Consider the following 21,078-nt stretch of genomic DNA (forward strand, 5'->3'; position numbering starts at 1 on the left):
AGATGTGTCTCATTCCTAAGGCCATTCATTGTTACAGTTGCCAGTGGAAGAGTCTTGGGGCCACACTCCTGGCCAGTCATAAAAGCCTTGAAGCACTAGGGTTTGTCGACTTTTAAAGATGTGGAAAAGCCAGTGAACTAGTTCCACGTCACAGCTACATACTGCACTCAAATACCTAACTGACAAACATCCACGTGGAACAACTAAGACAATAGGGAGGACAGACAATGGTTTGGTCATCACCAGCGCCATGGTTATCTCTGGAAACATAACGTAAAGGCAGGGAAGCTACATTCACTGAGTGGTTTTTATGCACTATGGACGTCTTTTGCTTCATTTCTATTTGATTATATGAGCAGTGAGTTCTTTATTAAGATAGGCTTATTACTTAAATCTTCTAACCATAATTGCCCATATTAAAATTGGGACAATAATAGTAACCACCTCCTATGGTTGTTGTGAGGATTGAGACAGTAGTTGTACAGTGGTTAGTTAAGTGCTTGACATAAATTGAATATTCCATAAGTGGCCGTTTGGTTGTTTTTAGTATTTCCAGAAGCCTTAAATGGTCATGAGTATTATTTGCACTGGACAATACATTCTTTCTGCCCTCCAAATCCCTAGAGTTCAGGATTATACTAAAAATTATACAAACATTCCTCAAAGATGTTGCAGGTTTGGTTCCAGACCAACGCAATAAAGGGAGTCGATCTTTTTGCTGTTGGGGGGTGGGGGGGCGGGTCTCGCCTTCAATTTGTAGGAAAAAAAAATCTGTGAAGTGCAATTAAGCAAAGCACAATAAATGAGTTATGTCTGTAGTTAAGTGGTAAGAACACTGGCTGGAGGCAGCTAGGTTTGTATCCTGGCTCGACCCCTTGCTGGATCTATGACCTTGGGCATGTTATTTACCCTCTCTAAGCCCAGGTGCCTCCGCTCTAGACTGTGGATAACAATGCTTAACTTCCTCAGGTGGTTGTGAGTACAGGCATGCAGCGTTTTATTGTGATTCTCTTTATCGTGCCTCACGGATGTTACATCTTTTAAAAACTGAAGGCAGGACCCTCCACCATCAAAAAGATTAGGACCTGCTTTATTGTACTTATCTCTTTATTGCGGTGGTCTGGAACCAAGAGTACAATATGTCTGAGGTATGCCTGTATTACATATGAGAGTGTATGTGATATGCTCAGAACAATCCCAGGTACATAGTATGTAGTAACTGTTAAATAACAGTAGGCTGTATTTTGATTAATATTAGTACAGTATATGTCCTAGAGCATAATCATTCCTTTCAAAAGACATTGATTATAAAACAAAGGAGAAATAAGTTAACATCCCAAAGTTAATCTTTGATCCAATACCAGTTCTGGCTAGTGGTGATCCCTTTTAAATAATATAATCTCAAATAATAATAAATGAAATCTTATGAGAGTCTAAGCCAACTGCTGCTTTTTTCTGCATATGGAATAAAACGTTAGGAAACTAAAACCTATTATCTGCTCTATGCACCATCAGTAGGATAGTTTTTAAAGGTAATAGCTTTGAGCTATTAAAAAATTAATGGTAATGGATTAATTATAAACCTCTCTATATTAATGCTGTGTCGAAACTTCCTATTAAGGCTTAATTTTATTTTTTTAAATCTCGCATCTTTCTTTTTAGGACTTCTATTTGCATTGCCTTGTTCATAGATTCCCCTACAGTATAATCTTATACCTCCAAACAATTCAAGAGAAAGGGTGCCCCCTCTAATCAGTGAAATGAGCCGCTCCTGTTTCTGAATAGTTATAATTGCCTCAGAGTTATTCTCTGTACCAGGGCGGTCTTTCCATCTTTTACCCATTGCTCCTAGCCCTACACTGTGAAGCCTTCCTTTCCTGAAAAACGTGGTGTCCTGTGCACCTGGCCCCACCTTCGCTATAGGACGATAGTGTTCCTATCCACTCTGCCTCCTCGCAACTCTTGCGACGCCCAATGACAGTTGTTTTCGACTGTAATGTGTATCAGAATCACCTGAAGTGTTTGTTAATGCAAATTGCTGGGCTCCTCCCAGAGCTTCTAATTTAAAGTCCGGGATGGGCCTGCTGGTTGGCTTTCTAAAGGTTTCCCAGGTGCTGGTGCTGCTGGTAGTCCAGAGTCCTCTTAAGAATTCCTGTCTTCCCATACCGGAAGGCAGCCCACTTGGAGCCAAGGCGGCCGAAGCACAGAGAGGCTTTGTAGTGTTGCTCGTGTCACCTTATTAGGTGATTGTCACAGGCCAGGAACAACCTCACACAAAGAGACCATAGGGGAATCTGGGGAGTCTGTTCTGCACCTGTATGTTACCAAAAGTTGAAACACCACTACCTCCTGGAGTCTGGATCTGAACCCCGTGTTTGTCACAGGAGCCAAGGGAGAACCCGAGACAGAGACTAGTGGCACAATAATGAAGCATGAATTATCCAGATGAAAGCACCTATGGAAACAAAGGTATTAGTATTATTATTTATACCTACTATTCTTAATAAAGTAGCAATGCGGAAGTATCGAATAGTTCCAAATGCTTAAAAATTGTTCCGTGGGACCCAAACCAATTTACAGTTAAAAAAAGTAAAGGTAGGAACCATTGTTTGACTTTCTGTTTTAAGAACCAAGAACACATTTAGATGAAACATGTTGGTACACAGCAATGCAAATTGTGGCTGGTTATAAAATTACCAGGAGAGAGAGAGAGAGAGTAGGCTAGACAAGAGCAGCCTCTGCTTTGTAGATTCTAGAGAAGTATGTAGAATAAGTTAGTGGACCAGACTTATACATTAACTTCTCTAACAAAAAAAAAAGGGGGAGGGGTGGTTAGGATGCAAAGAAAAAGACAATATGGGCTTCTCATTTTGTGCTTTATGGAGAATGAAGGGTCTTACTAAATGAGTAATTTTGAATTAGAAAGCAGATCTAGAAATCTCTATGTAGGTAAAACAGCAACTTCCCAAATGTTTGGAAGCCTTTCAATGTGACCCTTAAGTAATCCCACCTGATTTAGATGAGGTGACATGATTTCTGCAAGCTTGTTAAAATTCATTTCTTGAAGCTGTGTGGTGAGCTATTTAGCTTTATAGCCTGTACATTTGGCTGTTGCTTGGGGCCCTGGAAAATAAAATTTAGTACAAAAGAACTATAGATTTTTTTTTTTAAAGAATCATCAGAACGTCTCCCTTGAGGTGGAGTTTGTAACAGAGGTAGGTAAAAACTTGGAGACACGTCGAAAAGTAAGACATTCAGAAGAGAAGGGCTTATTTTAAAAGGAGTGGGGAAAGGAACATTTCCAAAGGAATATTTATTACAGAGAAATGAAATTTAAAAGGTGGTCAAAGATTTAAAGGAAGAAAACAAAGAGCAAGTGTATATCTTCCTGTAAATGTATGTGTATATATGTTTTTTCTCAGCCTATGGATAAGGACATGTTAGGCATTGGTATCCCAAGAGAACTATGTAACTTTTATACGTATATAGATTTCACATAGGTTATCTCTCTTAAGGTGCTTTTTATATAAGATGAAAAAGTAGCGTTTGTTTTTATTTTTTATCTATTTATTTTTTTTAGGTGAGTCAGCCCTTGGTTGACCTCACAGATTGCAAGGACCTTGTCAGCTTACACTCCTTTTTTTTTTTTTTTTTTTATTTTTTATGCCTACAGCACCTGGTCTTCCTAGGTGATCTCCTATCCAAGTACTAACCAGGCCAAACCCTGCTTAGCTTCCGAGATCAGACAGGATCGGGCTTGTTCAGGGTGGCATGGCCGTAGACGGGTTTGTTTTTAAATAATACCTTGGAGTGTTTGTGATGTGAGGTGGAGTTCAGCCCTTGCTATGGAAACTTTTACGTTTTTCTGCCTGACCTATTTTTAAAAAGAGTTTCTATCTGTCGTAATTCCAACGTACCTTTCTTTCATTCCTCCCAGTCAAATAACATTTTTAATGCATTCTAATATGGTATTGACTGGGGGTCTGAGTTTTATTTGATTTGCCCTCAGTGATGCTACCTTAATGAGAGCGGACTAGATAGACTTTGGATGGATTTCCCTGGAACTTCCAACTTTTATGTCCTCTGTAGCTCCCGGAAGTGGGGGGAGAGGGGAAGGATTGAAGTGCTTTGTTATTTGGTTGTGTTTTTCTCGTCTATGTCATGTCAGACTCAAAATTCTCAAAAATACAAATGCTGCAAGTAAGAGACAATTCAGAGTCAGAATTTTAAGAGCCTGTTGTGAGAAAGAATGGCAAGGACGAATGCCTGCTTTTCTCCATGCTTCATTAAGTGCAAATGTTTCTGAAAAATCCTTTCAAAGTACGAAGAAGGTGTCCCTTTTCAAATGCTAAGGGCTTGGGAACTATCAGCATTGTGCATAATTTCATGAGTAAGTGTGAAGTATAAAATGAGTGTGTGTTGACATAGTGTGTCACTTCAAGGCATTATTTTCACAAGTTAAGCTACTTTCTTCAGAAATGGGATGCATGAGAATTTGGTTAAGATTGCCTTGAGTTTTCAACATGAGGTTAAGATTATGAAGCCATGTATGACTATCTTGAGAATTTGGTTAAGATTGCCTTGAGTTTTCAACATGAGGTTAAGATTATGAAGCCATGTATGACTATCTCTGATTTTCCAAAAGTGTTCCAGTAAGAAGTAATACTTTAATATGTGGCTTCAGATTGGTATGAAAGGAGTCTGTCATCCATCTTTTATTGAGTATTTATTGAGCACTTACTGCGTGCCCAATACTGTGCTCTGCGTTGGGGATGGAAAGGTGTGGAACATAGACCTGATCTCTTTGGTTGAGGAACTCAGGGCCTCGTGCAGGACACAGACAGGAAAACAGGCAATTATAATGTGGTAGAGAAGTTCAGTGATGGGGGAAGTACAAGGGACTGTGAGATGTCAGAGGCCTCAGGAGGGCCCATGAAGGAGATGGCTAAACTGAGACCTGGATGAGGAGAAGGATTCAGGTACAGGGAAGAGGAATGAAAGTGTTCCAGGTAGGAAGAGTTCCAGGTATGGTCAAAAGATAATGGCTTAATCCTACCTGAGTTATTTAGTAGGTTGATGACTTCAGGGAAAAGTCTATCTTGGGGATTGAGTTTCCTTATCTTCCTGAGGGGAATGGTGGTGAGGATGATGGTGGTGGCAAACACGGTGGCCATGGTGGGTGGTGGTGGTCTTGGAAGAGGAGAAAGAGATAAACAATAGCAGTTAAGATTTCTTGAGCACCTATTATATGCCATATTTAAGTATACTAAGCACTTTCCATGCATTCGTTGCAATTTGAATTTTACAAATAATCTTGCACGATAGGTCCATTATTATCTCTGTTTTTTAAGTGAAGTTTAGAAAGGCTAAGTAACTTGCTCGAGGTTAGCCTGCCAGTAAGTGAAAAAGCCAGGATTTGAAAACAAGTTGACTCTAGAGCCTGCCTTTTCCACAACTGCTACACTGTGTATAATCTAACTTTTTCATTGGGCTCATATAAAGATGAGTGGGAGAACGCAGTTGAAAGAGCTTTTTAAACTGCCACAGAGCTTTGTGTTGTCATGATGCATGTCGAGCTGAGGTATGACTCATGGGCTGGAGAGCAAGCCTAGAATAGAAGTAAAAATGGTTTCAGCGATATACGGGCTGCCATTACTTGCCTTGTTAGCAATTCCTCGTAATTCTGTGGCCACAGCACGTTAGTAGTCAAAAGCGGCATTCTCTGGGGCAAATGTTTTTGAAGCAACCAAACGTTAGATGAGGTGGACCATGGATTTGCTCCAAAATGCAACTGCTATGTTACAAAGTCCTCAAACATTGCAAAGATCGTTAATCTCTGTTAATCACTCCGTAACTACTCCGGCACAAAATGAACCAGAGACTTGGCAATTATCCAATTCTTTTCAAGAATCTTGGCTTCTGCTACAGATAAGCCAGAGCCCCAAATAGACTTTTTAAAATTCCAGATTACCCAGTTGACCTGTACGTTTCAATATTCTCTATCCTGCCTCCACGTTTTTACCAAATAAACTCTGTTCCTGTCACCTTGGTATTTCTGACAATCCCCAATGTGCTTCCTGCATTTATCTGCACTCTAATCAGCCATCACGTTGTACATCTAGGACTGTCTTTGCTAGTATCACATAAGCAGGTTTGTGGTGTTGGCCAATGCATTGGGAGTCATTGGGAATAATCAAGAACTTGGGGGGGGGTGGGCAATTGCACAGAGCACATGTCTTCCCTACAAAGGGAATAAATGGCTGGTTTGACAAGAAAGAGATCAACAATGAACCAAAATAATGAATTCTTCTGCATCATAGTTTAATTCTAGACGCTAATTGTTAGTTTAAGTCCCTCTTGAGGCCCGATAAGGGGTAGGGGGATTCCCTTTGCAAGCTTGATTGAGCTAGTGTGAAAGGCAAGACTGTGTAATTCAGATATACCAGTGAAATGCAAATAGTTTCGTGTATTAATGGTCACTAATGACCTGTAATCAAGCTATGATTTGTTAGGTTTAAAACAAAGACACAATTAGTTTATTTGTTCAGGAGTGTAAACAATCTGCTGATTGTTCTTCTCCATTGGAGACGGTAGGCTGGGGCATTAGTCTTGAGCCGTGACACCTCAGGGTTGCTATTGTCAGTTCCTGAGATTCTCCCAGCTTCCTGCCCAGCCCTCAGAAGTCTCTGGTCTTCATCAGAAAGGGCTTAGAGGATACCGTTCTTAGTGCCCTTTCCCTGTGGCTTTCGCTCCTGATAAGCCACTTCAATTTTAATTTTTCTCTTTCCACTCCACTCCTATACTTCAACTGGCTAATTTTCCTAAAGTATCACCCTTCATTCAGCAAATATTTAACATAATTACCGAGGGCCGGCTATGCTCCAAACACTATCCTAGGCCTTAATGTTTATAAGGGTTATCAAGTAAGTCTTGACTCAATATTTGCAAAATTTATACCCTCTCCACAGATGTCTTTAAGATGCTCTGTACCACTAACTACTACTTGCATTACTTGCTACTAAAACCATATGAAAAATCTCTTGGCATGGAACAGATGCTCTGTCGAGAAATACAACTTAGAGAGCAAGACACTTAGATCCTTCGAGGTACATCAGAACCAGCAATAGAGATTTTAGAGGGATTATAGTAACTCCTTAGGAAATGTATACCTGTGTATTGCCTACTCTTTAATTTGAGGAAGTGAATACATTTAAATTTTTCTGGGAGACCATGACGTGAGGACATAAAATCCTTTAACTCATCATCACAGTGAAAACACTGTGATCTATTTGACACCACAGAGCAAAAATGATACAGGTTATCCTGGTGAAACATGCAGATCACCTAAGCTCATGGTGAAACAATGGGCGTGATCTCGCTCTCATAGAACATGACTTCTTTCCTTCTCAGTGCTAATCACACACTATTCTGAAGTTCACTAATCTGAAATGGCTATCAGTCTGTGTTGCCTTTCTCCTCTACTTGAAGGTGAGCACCTTGTGTCTCTTGCTCAGCGTGTATCCCAGAGTCTAACACAGTGCTTGGCATGTAATATGCTCAGCAAATATGTGTTGAGTGAAATCCAGGCACCATGATTAGAGCTTGAAAACCAATAGTAGCATTCAAGATGTTGTGAAGTAAAGCAGAATTACTTGATAGCAATTATCTTAAGGATTAGATGAGTAGATGGTCCAGCACCATAGCTGACTTCTGGATAGGTGTTTTCATGTCCCCTTTCATACAATATTCATTTCATTACATTGATGACCCATATAATAAAAGGGACCTTCTGTTTCTTTGGAAACTATAATGCCTAGCAGTGATATATCCTCTACTGATCATAAGAGTGACCAATCAAATGTGTGAAATGATATATTCTTCATAATCCAAATAACTCGAATGTTCAGGAAAGGCTTGACAATAGCGTGGGTGGATGGTGTGATCGTTTTTCATTCAATTAGTGAGTAGATATTTATTGGGCACTTATTGTGTGCCAGGCATGGGGTTAGGTACCAGGAATGGAGTCACGAGGCCCTCCGTGGAAATACATTCATCAAAGACTAACAACGATAAATGTACGATTGAAACTGTGACAAGCACTGTAAAGGCAGAGCGTGTGGTGCTGCGGGAATGTACAGTAAGAGGATTGGACCTGGGCAGGCAAAGCTTCCTTGATGAAGGGGCGATTGGGCTAAACCAGAAGCCATGGTAGGAGGAGATGGAAGGTTGACCCCGGCAGAGAGAACTGCAAGTACAAGGGCCCCACAGTAGTAGCAGTAGAGAGAGTGTGTATTCAGAGAAGGAAACAGTGACCCGCGTGGCCGAGTTCCCACAGGTTGGGCATTAGAAAGAGAGCCACATTTTGCAAAACCTTCAGCGTTTATGAGGCCTTTATTGCTTTTCATCCTAGGAGAAAAGGGAAACTTAAAATGTTTCAATGTGAGGAAGGTGGGGGGCAGCGACCAAATTTGTTTTCGAAAAAGATCATTCTGGCTGCAGTGTAAAGAACGGACTGGAAACAACCCGGAATAAATTTCAGGTGACAAGTGATTTGTTCATAGGAAACTGACAAACAGTCGAGATAACTAGTGCCCGTGTGAGGCAGTCCCCGTATAAAGCATGTACCCTTCCCAGAGATTCAAGATGAGCTCCTCCTTGGTATAATAGAGACCTCTTCACATTTCCTCTGTGTCATACACACACACTTACCCAGACATAAATTAGCATCATTAATGCAGAGTGTCACGTTCGAGCCCGATTTTCCTTCCAGCCGAGGCATCACTTTAGCACCTTTCCCTTTGTGCTATACCCTTTGCCTTCAAAGGCTGCTCTCAGGTCTTATTTTTCTTCCCAGAAGTGTGAGATTGGTTTTTCTGCTGTGCTATTAGAGCGATCCCCCCACTTAGAGTCTAATCTGCCACGGCCTTGTGCCTATTTGTCAGGAATTTCAAGAATACATTAAGACGTTGTACAGGGTGGAAGCTCTATTTTGACAATGATTGTGCCTATTATCTATTTTAATAAATGTAAATTGCTGTGGAGAAACAAACCATTTGATGCCACTCGAATCCTTTTCAGGAAAGCCCAAATCCTTTTTGTGTGGCTTAGATGTATTACTGTCATTTTCCCTTCACAGAGTTGCATAAACACACAAATCAGACCTTTGTTAGGGCACCCTCTTGTACTGTTGCCCTAATAAACTGTTGTGATTTTAGTCTCGGAAATCCATATTTGGTAACATTTGCAAATTTAGCTGTAGTCCCTTCCAGAATTGAAATTACTGGGTAAACTCAAGAGTAAGTCAACCGTGCATTTTCTGTGCCAAGCACTATACTCGGGATACAGCACTGGATAAGGCACTAATGCTGTCTTTTAGCTGTTAATGGTCATTTCTCAGTATTTGAGTGGGAATTCACAGGAAAGCAAGGGCCAGACGTTAAAATGATCCATGCGGTGATGAATTAAAGTTGGAGACTTCAGTAAGAACTCATGCTTAACTTGGTAGAAACCCACATGATCATATATAGAAATGTTTATAACTATGTGTATATAATGGGTTTGTATATATACAGATATTTCTTTTTAGCTTTCCATTTGCTGGAGAGATCTTTTTAAAACAAGTTAGTCAACATTAATGTTTTAACACATGCACGTGGGAAACAAACTTTAGTGTACGTACTCAAATTGCTTATTTCTTTCCCTCAATAAATATTTACCTAGTGCCCACTATATGATAGTTGAACATCTGCTCTGTCCACACTGGCTATGGTTTACACACTGGAGTTCTAACTGTAAGTTGACCCCATCCCATGCCTGTCCTCAGAGCTTACAAGTTTGTGGTTGAGATATATGAAAACAAAACAAAGGCCAGTAAATGAAATGATCATAAATTATGCTATGATGAAAACAAATGAGGGGTTGAGACATCAGATAACCATGGTGAGATGGCTTTAGATAATCTCAGTTGAGTTGACATAAAAAGAAAGGATGAAAATGAGCCAACCACACAAAGAATTGAGGAAAGAGTAGATGAGAAAGAGGAAATAGTATGTGCAAGAGCCCTGATGCTTTGGGGCATGTTGAAAGAATCAAAGGAAAATGAATATGTTTGAAGGTTGGTGAGGAAGGAGAGATGGCATGGCATGAGTCTGTAGAGGTGGCAGAGGTCAGATCTCATGAGACTTTGTAAGGATTGGGAAAATTATTCTAAGTGCTCTGAAAACTAAAGCGTTTTAGGAAAAGGGACTTGTTGATTATGAAGATTGCCCTAATCCCGGATCACTGTGTAGGCTAAAGGTCAAAAGTCAAGTGAAAGATGGAAGAAAGTTTGCTGTGCCACCTCACAAGGTTATTAATGAAAGATGAAATACGGTATGTGAAAGTTCTGTGAAAACTATGTAATCCGTAGATGCAAAATGTTGGAAAGAAGAGTAGGTGCTAAACCCAGTTAGTTTTTTGTTAATCTCTTCTTTGTAATAGATTAGGCATGTTTTCCATGTTCAGGGTGCTTTGCGACTGGCATCTCAAATTTGTTTCCAAAAATTAAGTTGCCCAGAGTGGAGCTAGGTGTGCAGGTCTCCTGCTCTGCCTGTGGTTTCAGGATTTCCAGGTGAGTGGTTGGCTGTTCTTGACATGAGTACTCACACGAGAAGAGTGACATCTTGCTGGTGGTCCTGCCAGTAGAGAAATAACACGAATCCAAGAAGGCCAGGGAAAAAAAGATGACCTTTTATTTGTGCATTTTGGAAAATTTCAATAAATTTTTGAAATTATTATTTCATGGTCATGATAACTCTGGAAAATAGACAAAATGAGCAAAACCACCTCCAAGTTATAGAATGTGGCCAAAATGGACAATGAAATTATATCTTCTAACTCATTCTTTTTTCTCTCACGTGAGAAAACACCAATGACTTTTCTGATCCTACTCCAATCCATTACAAGGGCCATGCAGGAATATATTAAATAGGATCTGAGCTCATTTCCCTTGGGATTATTTGAAACCTAAACTCCTGCGAGGGGAGGAGAGGATGAGGCAGTTTTATAATTTCCCTTACTAATAAAGCAAGTCAATTGCAAGACCCAAGGTAACCGGGTTTATATCCTAATATAGTAGGAGACTAACTACCAAGTGTCATTAGATAACTAATAAAAAATGAGGAAATCAAGACCCAAGTTGGTCATTCAGAATCTATGACACCTGGATTTTTTTAAGCATTAAGACAAAAAAAAATCTACATTTAAAATTATTTTAATCCAGTTTACTAATTGAGACTCTAGAAGCTAACCCTTCAAACAGTTAACTGTTATTAGCAGATAAGAAACACTGAAATATTTTTCTGAGTGTGTCATTTTTTTCTTTTATTTGAGTTATAGTTGGAGTATAGCCATTTGGAAATGATATAAATAGCAAAATGACCTTAGTAGATTTAAAATACAGATTCTTAAACCTTTTCTTTGGTGGGGAAGTTTGGGGAGGGAGGGGCGAGGAGAGTTGGGAGGCTTGATGAAGCCCTTGGAAAATTTTATAAAAACTAAGGCTACTCCCCACAGTGGGGAAAAAAATGCTAAGAAAGATAAACATAATGGCCATACAAATTTCAGAGAGATCATAGATTCCCATGAAGTTCATCCCTCAATGACTGACCAAGCATTTCTAATCTAGAAGACTAGAGAAAGTCAGGGTGACCAGATGTGCGGGACACAACTAAGGTATGAATACACAGTGCTTTAAGGGAAGGGTCCTGTATTCTGTGCCAAGAATGGAGTGTGGTGGTTCTGGCTTCGGAATGATGTAGCTGGGGAATATGGACAAAGCCCCGTCTCAGGAGTCACTGAAGAAGCTTGTCCAGTTCAAATAGGTTTAGAATTTTTAAAGCTTCCTGATATCAAACCTTTGTATTACTAGATGGATCTGACTTCACTTCAGGTAGTAGGAGGGACAGCGTCAGCTATCTGGGCTGTGATTACCTCTTGCCCATAGGGCAACCACTCACCTGGAAATCCTGAAACCACAGGCAGAGCAGGAGACCTGCACGCCTAGCTCCACTCTGGGCAACTTAATTTTTGGAAACAAATTTGAGATGCCAATTGCAAAGCACCCTGAACATGGAAAAAGTACATTTAACTCAAACTTTTCATCTTTTTTTCCCTCCCTTTTTTTTTTTAGCCGAGTCAGACTTAATAGCTCCTTTAAAAATACTACAGTGATATCTAAAACATTATCTTCTACTTGAGAGTAGTTAATACTGCCTTTTGGATGAAATGGAACCCAGGTAGAATTTGTACTAGTGAACAGTTAAGGAATTGAGAGAAGATTATATGCATTCAGAGAGAGCAGACATTATTACAGCTAATTTCTCCCTGGAAATTTGGCACGTTTGACCTTCATATACAGGGAGAATAGAAGACCTTCAGTAGCCCTCGCTAACCTTCAAAAGCCTCAGCTCAAATTCCACTTTTTTCCCAGAAAGCCTTCTTGACTATGTCATCTGTTCTGAATCCCTGTATTAGAGACTTCAGTTCAGCATTCAATGCTTGATACAGTAGCATATTGGCCATTATTATTTAATGCATGTTTGTCTTCTTTCTTTTCCTGGCTGTGGCCTCCCTGAGGGCTTACATTACATTGCCCCCACTAGAGAGTAAGTTTTATCCAGTCAGGGACATATTTGTTTCTCTTACTACTAATCCCACCACAATGTCTCACATATTACAGCCAATCAATACATAATTTTAAATGAGCAGTTCTAATATTTCAGCATCATTTATAGATAGCTCTGATTTTTATGCTACATATACCATACCTGCTGGCAATTGACGAGAAAAGCAATTTATTTTTGTCTCATGCAAAACCAAATTGGAGTCAAAGTAGGACAATTGGAAGTGTTAGTATCTGAGACTGAATTTTAGTATCTGGTTGTCACAGCTGATGGACCTCCCCAAAAAACTGGGGTATTTGGCAAGTGTCTAGATTTATGGAACCATCTGTTGATTTTATTTTTAGTTCTGTACTAGAGCTGTACTTTTAAATCACAAGTTAACTCAAAGTAGAGATTAATTGGGTTATTGTGAAGACAAAAGAAACTAAGATTTGTTAAGCAATGATTATGTGCTAGGCACTGAGCTTTATAATTTTACATATGTTATCTCATTTAATTATTATACAAGACCTGCAACTAGTAACGCACATCCTTCTTTTAGATATAAAAACAGATTGAGAGTAAGTTACATTAAGCTCCGTGAGGGCCAGGTGCCTGGCACTGAGTAGTCATTCAATTAAATATTTGTTGAATTAAGTTTGTCCAAGGGTACTCAATCGGGTGGCAATTGATCAAGGCTAAGTTTGAACCTGAAGCTGTTGGTACTTGAAACCCATTCTCTTTTCACGACCACCTCACCTCTAAATAGAAATTCATGTAGAGAAAAACAGTGCCCACGTTATTAGCTTTTCATTTTAGTTCTTTGCTCTTTCAGCTCAGGCTACACAAGACTCAAGTTTTCAACATTTGGCCCCAAACATCATTTTCCTCAGTCTGTGCTATTTGCTCAGAGATGATGCTAAAGATAAACTTGACTTCCTGGCAACAACTCAGAACAATTGTGTTAGAACATGCTCTTCCTGATACCCTAAGGAAGCAAAAATAAACATTTGGGAAGAAAGAGTGAATAAAGTTGCAGAAATGATGACACTATTTGCATTTTATTCCCTTTCTCCTTTCTACTCCCCACTGGCATGGGGGCTAGTGTCTGTCGAAACACAGAGAAGAACTTAGCAAATTAGAACTTTATCATATTTTATCGTTCTGGCTTGCACTTTTTTAAAATAAAAGTATAGCTGGCATACAAGATACTAGCTTCAGGTGTACGATATTTATATGCTTTACGATGTGGTCACTGCACTGTCTTGTACAAACAAAACAAAAACAGACTCATAGAAACAGGGAACAAACTGATACAGACTTATTTTTAATGGAATCCTGGCTCTCCAAGTTGCTCGTGACTATTTAGCTTGGTCAGCAGATGTAATAAATTTTTTTCCTAAGCTATAGTAAAAATGTGGAAATATAAGTTTTATAGGGACAAGCTCTAGTTTTTACACTTACCTCCCAGCTGACACGAACACATGACTTTTAACTTTTTCAGAAATTGCATGTGCATTTTAGGACTCAATTGGAAGGTATGTTTTCTGGGAGTCCTCAAGAGTAATGTCTGCTTTTCTGCCACCTCACTGGCATCAAAGAGTCTAGGCATGTGATACCTATCTGAAGAAGAGTGTTGCATGGAGCACAATTAGAGCCAGCTTCTAATTCATTAGAAGCCATAGAGAGGGAAACTGGAGATCAGTATGTGGACAATCTTCTGATGTCCAGCCCATCAAAGAGTGGAAGGGATGGTCTTGGGAGATGGTCTGTTCACAGGGAGGATGGGTATTCATTTTTCAGAAAGTGTTGACGAGGGGGGAGGAGAGAGAGAAAGATTGGGGTCAACCTCTAATGCCTCTTCTGAGAGTTTCTTTGATTGTCGCTTCTCAAAATACCCTTCGCCTTTGGGAACTGGTAATGTGTTTTTGTTTCTTATTTCAAGGAAACCCTGTCTGGAGAGAGAGAATGGGAGTCCAAGGGAAACTATATGAGGGATTGTTTAAGATCTGTTAAACAATCTAGTCATGAACGTGTTAGCATAACACACACACACACACACACACACACACACACACACTCCCCCACACTCTGTGGGGATGGGACGGTGGACAGACTCTTTAGAGATCTTGGGCCTTGTTCCACATCCACCTTATCTCTATGTTACTGCACATCTTTAGGTCCAGTCTGCCCTCCTCCCTTCCTCTGTATGTCCTCCCTCTTGGGAAATCACTTCACTGCTATGTGCTTTAGATTCCTCTCCTATAAAATAAAGATATTAGTGTCTCCTTACAAATTCATTATACGTGTTAGAGAAGAGTGTATGCAAAATACCAACATGGAGTCTGGCAAGAGGTGGGTGGCTATTTTTATTTTTCTTGCATGTATTTATTTAACAGGTAAAAACTTTAACAGCAGGGTGGGTGTATGCCAGGCTCACTTTTAGGGATACAAACACAGAAACTTCTCACCGGAGGCTCATAAAATACTGAGAAAGACATTCTTTTACTGCAGGATGGGACATGGTGCTAGAGAGAAAACATACCCCGGAAATCTACTGAGATGTCAACACACACCAGACTTCAAAGACTTAATACAAAAAAAAAAAAAGATGTAAAATTGTAAAATGACATTTAGGGTCACTGGGATAAATAAAATATAAACTAAAAGATAAAATTAAAGGTACTATTTCATCTTTTTTTTGTACTTTTTAATGTGGTTTCTAGAAAATTTTCAATTGTATATTCAGCTCACATTTTATTTCTGCCGGACAGTATTGTCCTTGTACTTCACAGAGTGACTTGATAGCCACATCATTTTCTCCTCTCATTCACCACATGACTCTCTAACATTGTCATACAGATATTTGCCTCTGAATTATACACTCTTCCAGGACACTATTTGCCATCATTATTGACATTAACACCAAGTTTTCAATACAAAATTGTTGGATAGTTGGATGGATGGACAGACAGATGGCTAAATGAGTAGTCAAGAACTATATTATGAGGCTTTGGGAAATTTAGAGCAACGTGGTCTCCTGATGTCTTGATGCAGAGGGCAAATTCAATGACTGCAAATCATGAAAATGTCAGTTTCACCAATTACATACGAAAGATCTAATCAGACACTGATGAATGTGTCCCAATGCTGCATCTGTGTCTGCAGCTATTTTTGTGACCTTTGGCGATGACTCGTCTCTGCAAGGAATAGTTCTCAGCGCTCCACAAATGTTTGTGTTTTGCAAAAGACAGATCTGTCACTCCTTAGACAGAGCTGCAGAACCTCCAAGGTATCTGCCTCTCTGAAAAGTAAGAGCCCAGAAATAGAAGAGCAGCAGCCTCTAAGGGATCTCAGGAAAGCAAGCAAACAGCATACCTCTAGGAGCTAACAGGGTCCAAGAGTCAGCTCAACTTTACAAAATATGAGAGTCCAGTTACCTAGAATTTGGAAGTGTCTTCTCTCATTCTGACTCAGCATCTTGAACAAAGGAAGTCAGAAAATAAATGCAATTCTGGCCATGGATCCTGATATGGTAATCGTGACAAAATAACTCTTGTATAAGATAACTCATCATTGCATTGCTACCAAGTTATTATGGGTGGGCCTTTCTCATTACATTAGCCAGAGACATTTCCCAGTGAAGAGCCTCGAGAAGTTTGTGGTGGCCCATAGCCAAGGTATACATTGTAAGTAGTTTCAGTTTTTACTCCAAATGGGGGGGAGATATGCATGTAGTAAGGACGGGGAGTGAATTAGGTTTTTTTCATCTCTTTGATCATTTAGCAAGTGGTATATCGGCTGCAGTGGGTTTGTTGGCAGATGAATGGGTAAGGAGTAGTGGGCAAATTTACTTGTAGACCTAATAGTGATTTTCAGTCACAGTTTGGAAAAATAAGATAAAAATAATAGTTACTGAGCGCTTATTATGTGATAGACATATTGAGTATCAAATGTGAATTATTGCATTTATACATCACAACCCAATGAGATTGCTGTTGAGATTATCACCCTTTTACCCAGGTTTAGGAAGGTTTTATAACTTACTTAAGGTCACGCAGCTTCCTACTGTTGGAGCTGGGACTCCAACCCAGATCATTAGGCTATATTTAACATACAAGATATCTTTAATACTGAATTAGCATCTGTTTTCCTGACAGTAAAGCAGTTTCTGGTTAACAACATTAAGAGAAGGGGACACTATGTCAGCCTTACTCACAAGTGATGAACCGTTTACTGGTTATCTCTACCATGCAGCCTAAGCTGAAGAAGGAGCATGAGGTGGTGGAAGATGCATAGGACTGGCACTGGGACCTGGGTCTGCCCAGGCTCTGCCAGCATGCCACCTTTCTGGGCCTCTTTCCCCACCCCCTCCCTACCCCCACCCATAAAATGAGGGCCAGAAGACACTGAGTCCTAAGGTTTTGTGCAGTGTTCTTATCCTCTAAGTCTTGGCAACTTGAGAAAAAGGAGGGATATGAAGCAATGGCCATTTCACCCCAGGTTTAGAGTGGGCAGTTGATAAACCAAAGATGGACATCATCTTTACAGTTACACCTGCCCAGGCACGCTCACCTGCTGACATGATCCAGTGCTCCCTCTTAAAGTGGTAGACTGGGAAATCAGTCTCAGAAACGCCTATTTGACTTGGCCACGTTTCACAGTTTTCAATGTGTTTCTTGATATGTTTTTGATATTTTCTTGAAGGAGACTTGTAATGTTATATTCTCATCAAATATTATATATGAAAAATAATTGCATTATTTTAGTCATTAAATTTTTTTCTGCTAGAGTATAACTACAAAATTCTTAACAAAATTTTTGAGACCGTTTTTATCCTGATTTCTGAAATCCAGTTTTGAAATAAGAGTTTGACCTTTCTGAAAATCATAAAGGTTTATGACTTTTCACATGAAAAACAGTATTACAGCACCAGTTAGAGGTCTGAGTATTGATAGTGAATAAAACCTGAAATAAGGATGTTAGATGAGTTGACACAAGTGAAATATTTATAGCTAAGTAAAAATAAAAATGGTTTGAAGTAATTCAATTTACCGAGAAAAGCATGTATAACAGTGGTTAAGACTTTGGGCTCTTGATTCAGATGGACTAATTCTAAATTCTAGTTCTGCCACTAATTAGGTATAATGTTAGTCCAATCACCTAAACAAAATGTCAGTGTCTTCATCCATATAAAACATGAATAATAATAATGGGACTTACCTCCATAGAGTTACGAGAATGAAATGGATTATGTATGTAAAACACCTTAGACCTTGCCTGGTGCATTGCATGCCCTCAATAAATGTTAGCTATTTCTATTATTAGAAGACAGGTAATTTGCCATGTATAACAAGTATCCTTTTTAAAATTCTAGATATCATAAATTATGTTTTACCAAGGAAATCACTAGGCAATAGATTAATGTCACTAGAGAAGTAGTAAGAGCATTTCACCGGGGCTATTTTAAAGCCACATTAGCTAAAACCTTGGGATGTGTATAGAAATGGCAGTCATTTCTTCATCTTAAAGAGATAAACTGATTCATATAATGAGTCATCTCTAATTTCCCTGCAGTATTATGTGAAAATAAATGCAGTTCTGCACATCGAATAGTATTTGGTTCTTTGGACATGAACTATTGATTGTTAGGAGACAAGAAGATCGATATTAATAAATGTTCGACATTGTCAGCTGTGCCGCTGGAGGGAGGATGGGGGAGGAGAGAGAGAGACAGTGGAAGAGAAAGTGAAAGAGAGAGAGAATGGAAGAGACAAACAGCTTGCCTGACAGCGCTCCATGGTCCATCTCATTACTTCCCGCTCAGCAAAGCTTAATATGAAAATGCCTGGGAGAGTGGAGAAACTGTTTCAACATGTCATTCCCGCAGTAGGCGAGGTGTCAAGATTTCATAACCGTTGAACGCCCTAAAGTTAGATGCCACCTTGTCACACTGAAGGCAGGGTCTGAGCGGAAAATGCCAAGCTTCCATTGCAGTGTTCAAACAGGTTGAGGGAATATGGGATTACGGTACAGGGGTTTTTGTTGCATGGCAGCCTAAGAGCTTCGGTTACTTCAGATCCTTGCACATACTCTCACTGTGGCTAGTGAAAGGCTTGTAGATAACAACGAAATTATTAGCTAGTTAGTAAACATTCCATGAGAAGGAAAGTAGCACAGCACAGTGTCCCTGCTACTTAGGAATGTAGATAAAAATCCCATTCCAGAATGTGCTCACTCAGAGCCCCTCATGCTGCACGTAGGTGTTGTTTGATGATGAACTTGATACATTGCATTGAAAGCATTTTAAACTGATGCTCTAATGTAGAAATTTTAGAAATGATAATGCTAGAAATGAAGTAAGACACAAAAGCTGCCTGTGAAGTATCTGCTGTAAGTATCTAGAAACATTTTAAGTAGTTGGCTCTCAGATATTAACAGAAGTATGACAATAAAGATGAATGTGCCTCCCCTATCTAGTTTGCAGAGAGCATGTGATACATATAACTCAGTTACTTTGTAAAGTGATAGTATGGTAACAAGTCACCTAATGACCTTGGAGACAAGAAATCTTAAAGCTGATACACAGAAGAGATCGTTGGTTAATTATAATATGTGGTACATGCAGCCTGGCTAACCAAGCTGGAAAAAGTGAACTAATAATGTTTAAGGTCAGACACTATGGTTGTTGCATTCAGGTGTCACATCAACCTTATTGGGTGGGTATGATTATGATGGTGAAATCATAATAGCTAATTTCCATACAGGAGTTAGCCTGTCAAATAGTACGTTAAGCATCTGACATAAATTACCTAATTTAGTTCTCGCGTTCCTATAAGGTAGATATGATTAGCTCTGTTTTACAGATGAGTAAACGGGAATATTGATCAAAGTCTCTCAGCCAGGATTCAACTCAGGTCTTTCTAACTTAGAGTAGCACTGTGTGTGTAATAGTAATACAAATAAAATATAAATAATTTTATTTAAAAAAAAACAGAAAAAAATAAACTATGGTGTCAGATGGTATCAGGGAGATCACTTTGTAAGCCTATAGATGTCTATTGACTATGTTGTACACCAGAAACTAATATAAAATCATGAACCTACCGCAATTAAAAATGTTTTTTTAATTTTAAGAAAAGGAATTGAATATTGACTATAGTAGGGACTTGGCTATACGGTTTGCATGAAATATGTAACCCTCATAATCCTACTGTACCTATTTTAATGATGAGAAAATAGAATCTTACTAAGAACTTGCCCAGTTTTCTGCAACTGGTAATATGCAGACAAAGACTGCGAACCCAAGGCAGTATGATCCTAGAACCTAAACCATTAACTAATTTGCCTACAATTAAAATAGATTATTGTAATTTTAGGACTGCCTATTTTTATTTGAAAAAGAAGAGAGAGCTTCTCTGTAGAGTAAGGATACTTACATGGATAAATGGGGGTACATGAGGTAGACTCTGGGTTCTTTGGATAGTTTGAGCCATCCTGGCCTCCTTACCCCTCTGTTCGAACTCGTCACCTTTGCCTCTTTCATATAGGTTGGTTTTTTTTGTTTTCAGGACTCTTTCTATGGTATCTCAATGAAATAGGTCACTGTTACTTAACACACCATCCCCCAGTTTGCCTGGAATTTCCTTAAAGCTTGAGAGCAGAAAGTGCCCATAGAATCCACTGTGTTTTAGCTGAGGCTGTACCTCTCACCCTTAGCTGTGCCTGGCTTCATGAGAACAACGTGATTCTACTCATTTTGCAGACCAAACAAGAAGATATGCTGATCCCTTGTCTACCTTTTAAAAGTATTGTTTTCATCACATACAAGCATTCCCATTAATATTTCTATGTTAAAAAATGATTAAACCCACATTTTGTGCAAATGAAAAAGGTACCCCCACCAAAATATCATTTAGCCATTCAACTTTGTTATTAAAAAAGTTTCCCCTTATTCACCTGACAGGTTGTTGTAAATTTTTTGAAAAACAGAAGAAAGCTTGATGTTTTTTAAAACTTTGGCCCAAAAGAATCAGAACATGACACTAAGTACAGTAGCTATGTCATTCTTGTCTTGTACTATGTTTTTCTTATTCTCGTTAGAGTAAGACCATAATCATATTAAATCGCATTAAACAGACCTTTTCTTTTGCTCTTCCTATAAAGATATCTCTAGTGTGTTAATTAGTTTATCTGTTGTTCTCTTTTCCCTGTGTTAGGAAAAATACATATGATTTGGAAGACTGTCTAGTGTCAAAGTTTTTTTTCCTTGGTTAATTGCCAAATTGTCTTTTTCCTGATTTTTGGTATCACGATTACATTTTATTAAATCAGGGTTGTTAACCCACCAGGACGATTTTGTCTTTGTACCTTTTGTAGAGAGTTATTTGAGCAACAGAAAACAGGGGTAAATTACATCTGATTTAGAATCAGACCT

The 21,078-nt window shown here is 39.1% G+C and overlaps 1 protein-coding gene and 1 pseudogene across 7 annotated transcripts in view; one reads left to right on the plus strand and one right to left on the minus strand.

Moving 5' to 3' along the window:
* PPP2R2B (protein phosphatase 2 regulatory subunit Bbeta) overlaps positions 1-21,078 on the plus strand; it is a 383,796-nt gene that overhangs the window by 158,904 nt on the left and 203,814 nt on the right. For 2 of the 7 annotated variants that reach the window (XM_016126554.2, XM_016126552.2), the window contains exon 2: positions 2,385-2,469. The exons of the other annotated variants lie outside the window; for them this stretch is intronic. In XM_016126554.2, coding sequence (XP_015982040.1) covers positions 2,433-2,469 — 37 coding nt within the window. In that variant the 5' untranslated portion in view covers positions 2,385-2,432. The remainder of the gene's footprint in view (positions 1-2,384; positions 2,470-21,078) is intronic. 7 annotated transcript variants of the gene reach the window in all.
* LOC118605822 lies at positions 3,665-3,783 on the minus strand (annotated as a pseudogene).

This window comes from Rousettus aegyptiacus, unplaced genomic scaffold, assembly GCF_014176215.1.
Source record: "Rousettus aegyptiacus isolate mRouAeg1 unplaced genomic scaffold, mRouAeg1.p scaffold_m13_p_7, whole genome shotgun sequence".
Classification (NCBI taxonomy): domain Eukaryota; kingdom Metazoa; phylum Chordata; class Mammalia; order Chiroptera; family Pteropodidae; genus Rousettus; species Rousettus aegyptiacus.